This window comes from Venustampulla echinocandica (genome assembly GCF_003357145.1).
Source record: "Venustampulla echinocandica strain BP 5553 chromosome Unknown scaffold_1, whole genome shotgun sequence".
NCBI lineage: Eukaryota > Fungi > Ascomycota > Leotiomycetes > Helotiales > Pleuroascaceae > Venustampulla > Venustampulla echinocandica.
This window is the reverse complement of record NW_022474206.1, coordinates 3,277,916-3,282,674: the sequence shown is the minus strand read 5'-3', so window position 1 is coordinate 3,282,674 and position 4,759 is coordinate 3,277,916. Positions and strand designations below refer to the sequence as shown.

Here is a 4,759-nt window from a genome sequence, read left to right as displayed (position 1 = left end):
CTAATTCGTCCTCAACCAAGCACAAACCCCCAACACAAACACGCAAACCATAGCGTCCCCACTCACAGTAGTCCAAATCCTCATATACCGTGTCACAAGCCCCAGATATCCCTTATACGGCTGCGGCAAGAAACCCATCACTGTCCCCATAATCCCACCAGGTTGCACTACTCCCTTTTCCATGAAAAACCTACTCGTCTGCAATACTACCTCCGCCGTGGCGAATATCCAGAAGAAATGCACACTCGCAGGACTGAGTCCAGCGCCATCGGTAGCAGTCGAAGTATATAACCCGCTTCGTTCCCGCTCGAGCTTTGTGCCTGTGAATGTGGTTGTAAATGCAATGTATAAGCCCAGTCCGAGGGCAAATACAGCGTGGATGATCCGCCAGAGGTAGGCATATGGATCTGCTGCTGCTGCTGCGGCTTGCCCAGGCATTCCTGGCATACCGGGAAATGGTGGCATACCACCCGCACCCGGTCCAGCCCCTCCCGGCATACCACCCATCATCTGCTGCATCATTTTCATCATTGGGTCATCTAGGTCGGGCCCGCCTGGTCCACCCATGCCTTCCATCCCAGGCATACCGGCCATTCCTGGAAACCCAGCGAATGGGTTCCCCTCGCCACCCATGGGTGGCCCTCTCGAGGGGTCCATACCCAGCATCATTTGACGGAGCTGGTCTTCATTTATTTGCGGCTGAGGCATAGCAAAAGGATCATTTGCGGGGCGGGAGGCTCTTCCGCTGGGCTCGTAGTAGTGCTGGGATATGTCTACCTCCTCTGGGTCAGGATGCTGGACTGCGGATGCTGCTGGTCGTGGGGAAACGTCTAGTAAAGTTACAGAACGAGTAAGCAACGGTTACATTTCGGAAGGATTCAATGTTGGGGCAGCCTCACCTCGAGGTACTCCTCCTCCAAGACCGGTGATTTTGTCCAACCTTGCGGAGCCACCAGCGCGGATTTTTGCTTCGCGTCTTTCTTTGCGGATTCGGGCTTGCTCAGAGGCGCTGGATGGCGGGGTGCTACTGCGCTCCGAGGATGCGACTATGGGAGTGGTGTCTGCCATGATGTGAGGCTCTCCTGGGTTGCTGGCGGTGCTGTATGTGGCACCAGGCGTTTTTATACTATGGTACCGGGAGACTTGAGGCTCTAGCTGTGGAGCTGAAAATTGCTCGGGCGTGGGGTGTTGATGGCTCTCAGCTCAAAACACCATTCGGAACGAATCTAGGGAGCCTTGAGGTTTGAGGATGTTCATAGGTTAAGTTGTTAGGAAAAGTGCTAACACATTGTCTACAAGCCCTTGGCCATGAGGCTGAGAAGCCCCCTAGCGCCAGTGCAAGGCTTATTCCGTCGCCAGCGCCCCCTTAGGCACCTAGATTGTGTCCCAGGCCTCAAGTGCCAGCCGAGACCGCCGAGTATCGTGGAACAAGACCAGCAGTATTAGCATAAGCTAGTCCCCTTGCTAAAATTAATTATAAACACAATTGAGCAGAAGTTTGGTAATTAAAAGATTGGATTTACAGAGTCTACCCCTTTGGCTTTGCAATTCCATGGCCTTAGGTTTTATTTGCAGAGGTAATGGTATTCCGGACCTGACGGGAAGGTTGTAATAGCTGAGTTCCATGGCCTTCTTTCCCAGAGCCAGTCGTAGCAGCAGCAAACTCTTTAATACATCAATCTAGTCAACAGAGCTTCGGCTCTGTCGCTGAAATAGGGTCATATAACCCTTTAGGAGTCGCGCTGCTAAGATATATGGAGGTTCAGGGGGACGGGCAATATGGGTGTTCGTTCAAGGTTTCATGTTAGCTCTGCGTATTGAACGATCCCTCAGTAGGTTCTCTGAAGGTTCTCTCAAGGCATTGCACATCATTCATAGGCCTTTGTCGTCTAGAAATCAAGCACGCTCCGCCATCTTCGACCGCCAAACCTCTATTGTAACTTCCAGTCGAGCATTCGGTGCATCCAACAGGAAAATACTCTCTATCATCTCTACTAGCATTGTGATCCCAGTCTAGCGAGGATATCATGGCATGCCTTGAAATCCAGCCCCCTTCATATACACAGTATCAACTTAAACGTAACACTCTGACCTTCCGCATCTCTTCTTACTCTTGCCTCGTACTAAGCCCTCAAGCGTGATACAGTGTACTGTTCATTTGCACTGTACTGGTCTTAAGATTTCGACTTGAAAGGTTTCCGTCCTAGTTCAAAGGGCTCGCTTTTGCGGTTTATTAGGCTCACTTGCTTTTCTACCCACCCACATTTTTGGTCCACGCCAGTGGAACTTCTCTGCTGAAGATTGTAGCCTGCTCTTCGAACTGTTCGCAGGGTACGCCGCCACGTCCGATACCCTGCCACAATTTGCAGTTGAACACTTCCACCAGCACTTCAACTAGGCTTGCTAGAACCGTATAGCGCACGGGATTGGCATTTTGGGGAGCTGGAATCTGCGACAGCAACCAGCGTCTGGAGCCGCGGCGGAAAAAGGACTCGCATTCGTAGGTCACAAGGATAAGACGATCGGCGCACAGGTCATCGTAGAGGCGATACAGAGATCGGAGTGTTGCGTCTCGAGCGCGAAAGGAAGGTACTCCGAACAGCTTGTGTATTCCGCATTGCCTAGAGTCAATAGTATCATGCGAATTTTTGTACTTCTTCGTATAGGAGAGGCTTGGGAAGTGCAAAATACCAGGTAAATAGCTCGAGTAGATGACGAAGGATAGCAAAGGTGTTTGGGCACGCACTCGCCTGGACGGATAGCGTACCGGATTTCGACAGGAGAGGAAGCGCCATTCAGGCGACGACGAAATGTATAGTCATTGTGCTGGCTCCAATTATCCTATCGTCTCTATGAGTTGCTCATTGTGGATCTTGAGGATGTCCCATGTCTGTTGACTTGTGGAGCGAAGGGTATATTTCATGATCGTACAAACGCCCGTATAGATTGACCGGCCGTGACAGCTATACCAAGGCCGCACTTGATCCACCTTGCCCTTTGACTAGGTAGTTATGAGCTAGACATAAATGAACGAAACAAAATGGCAAATTGACAATGGCTAAGGAGGAGAATAGAGAACGGTGACTTGGGCTTCTTCATTACTCGCAGAGTAGCTCTGGGTTTAATGTGAGGTACGAGTTACTCGTAGCTAGAGGCTTTGTGTACCAGGGAATTAAGCAACTCACGCTCGCTGATCTGTCGCTATCATCGGAGTACGACTTTAGCCATGGTTGGCAGGTACGACTTAGTGGGAACATTAGTAGCATTTGCCCATGTTTGTCCACGTAGGTGCCCGAAGGTGCGCAGAGCGCAGAGTCGAGCTCCAACCTGCTTCGCACTCGGCTGTGAAAATATGACCGGGTTATGAGAGACAGCTTGGAAGTTCCATTATTGGTTCAAACATGAAATCTGCAACGGCGAAAGCAACAATTAAAATGCGGACATCTTTCAGCACTGACCTAGCCGAAAATAGCGGTGGCCGCTTAGCCATTCTGGGAAGACTGGTGACTATCCCTCGTAAGCCAAGGAGCCAATATGGAGACGAACGCGTTCCCCCGTCAGCATCAAAATACGAACCGTCCATAGAGGTATGGGCACTGTACAGTTACTAAGCAGAATATTTGCTTTACGTATGTACTACGGACAGTATCTAGGTACGTACTTCGTAGGTCGGTAGAATACTTCCCTTGTACGCGTGTCTCAACCTCATTCCTGAGGTCCTGGTCCAGTGACAGGCTCAGATCTCAGCCCTCTGCGTATATTACTTCTGCTGCACCATGCACGATGCAATCCAGCTTCCAATATCTAGACTAGTCGTCTCACTGCCAAGTTGATTCCCATTTCACGGTGTACAGCGTATTTACTGTATTTATATTCAAGTGAAGTAGGTAAGCAAGCAACTGCTCAGAGGAATATTACGGAATCGGTTCTATTCTGGGAATTGCTTCTAACGGAGTGGTGAGTGGGAAATTGTACTACGTAAGTAAGCCTAGAGGATGGGGAAGATTCCCACGGACCACAAACCACGTTGCGAAGCCCTGGAATTCCAATTAGAATTCGGTGGCCCTAGTCAATACAATATGACGAAGGATCAAGAGGCTCTCGTCTTACTCAGATTGGGGGCTTGCCTGTACGTACAGTTGTACCGCTTCGTATTGTCCAGACGTCTGTCTGCCTGAGGAGCGGTCTGACCAATAAGAGCACGCAAGCTGCTGAGCTAGGCTCTTCGGTTGACGTGTTTTCACCTAATTAAACCTGAGGGGCGCAGTCCTTTATGTGCTTCGTATCATTATTGCAGGGCACAATAATCTGCGGTTTGAGCCTTCGAGGCTCGAACCGACCAACGAAGAGCCCCATAGGGCTGCTGACTCAACAGCTTGGGTCGAGCAATTGCTTGTAAAATCTCTCCATTGGGCAAATTCCGAGGCGCGCTGGTCAGAATAAGCATATTTTCCACCACATCTGTCAGTGCGAAGTCGGTTACGAGACCCCAATTGCCCCGGTCGCTGTTACAGAGTACGCGGCCCTGGGCGAAGCTGACCCCCAGTGCGGCGGGATCTTATGCCAGCACCACTTTTCATATCCCTATAATAAGTTAAGTTTGGTCTGTTCCTTGAGCCTGCCTAATTGCAAGCACCTCGTCTCATTTTTGCACTTCCTTTTGTGCCTTTTCTTATAGCTCTTCAATCATCTTGGAACCAGAGCTAGTCCACAGCACTCGCAGCTCTTCCTTGTGAAGATAGTATCAACCTTTCTCAAT

At 50.2% G+C, this 4,759-nt stretch overlaps 1 protein-coding gene across 1 annotated transcript; it reads right to left on the bottom strand.

The window, feature by feature from the left end:
- Positions 1-1,068, bottom strand: BP5553_03614 (Uncharacterized protein; the record flags this gene model as incomplete). The annotated part of the gene is made up of 2 exons (XM_032012237.1): positions 1-830; positions 900-1,068. The coding sequence occupies 2 exons, from the start codon at positions 1,066-1,068 to the stop codon at positions 1-3; spliced, it is 999 nt and encodes a 332-aa protein (XP_031871930.1).
- Between the last annotated feature and the right edge of the window lie 3,691 nt (positions 1,069-4,759).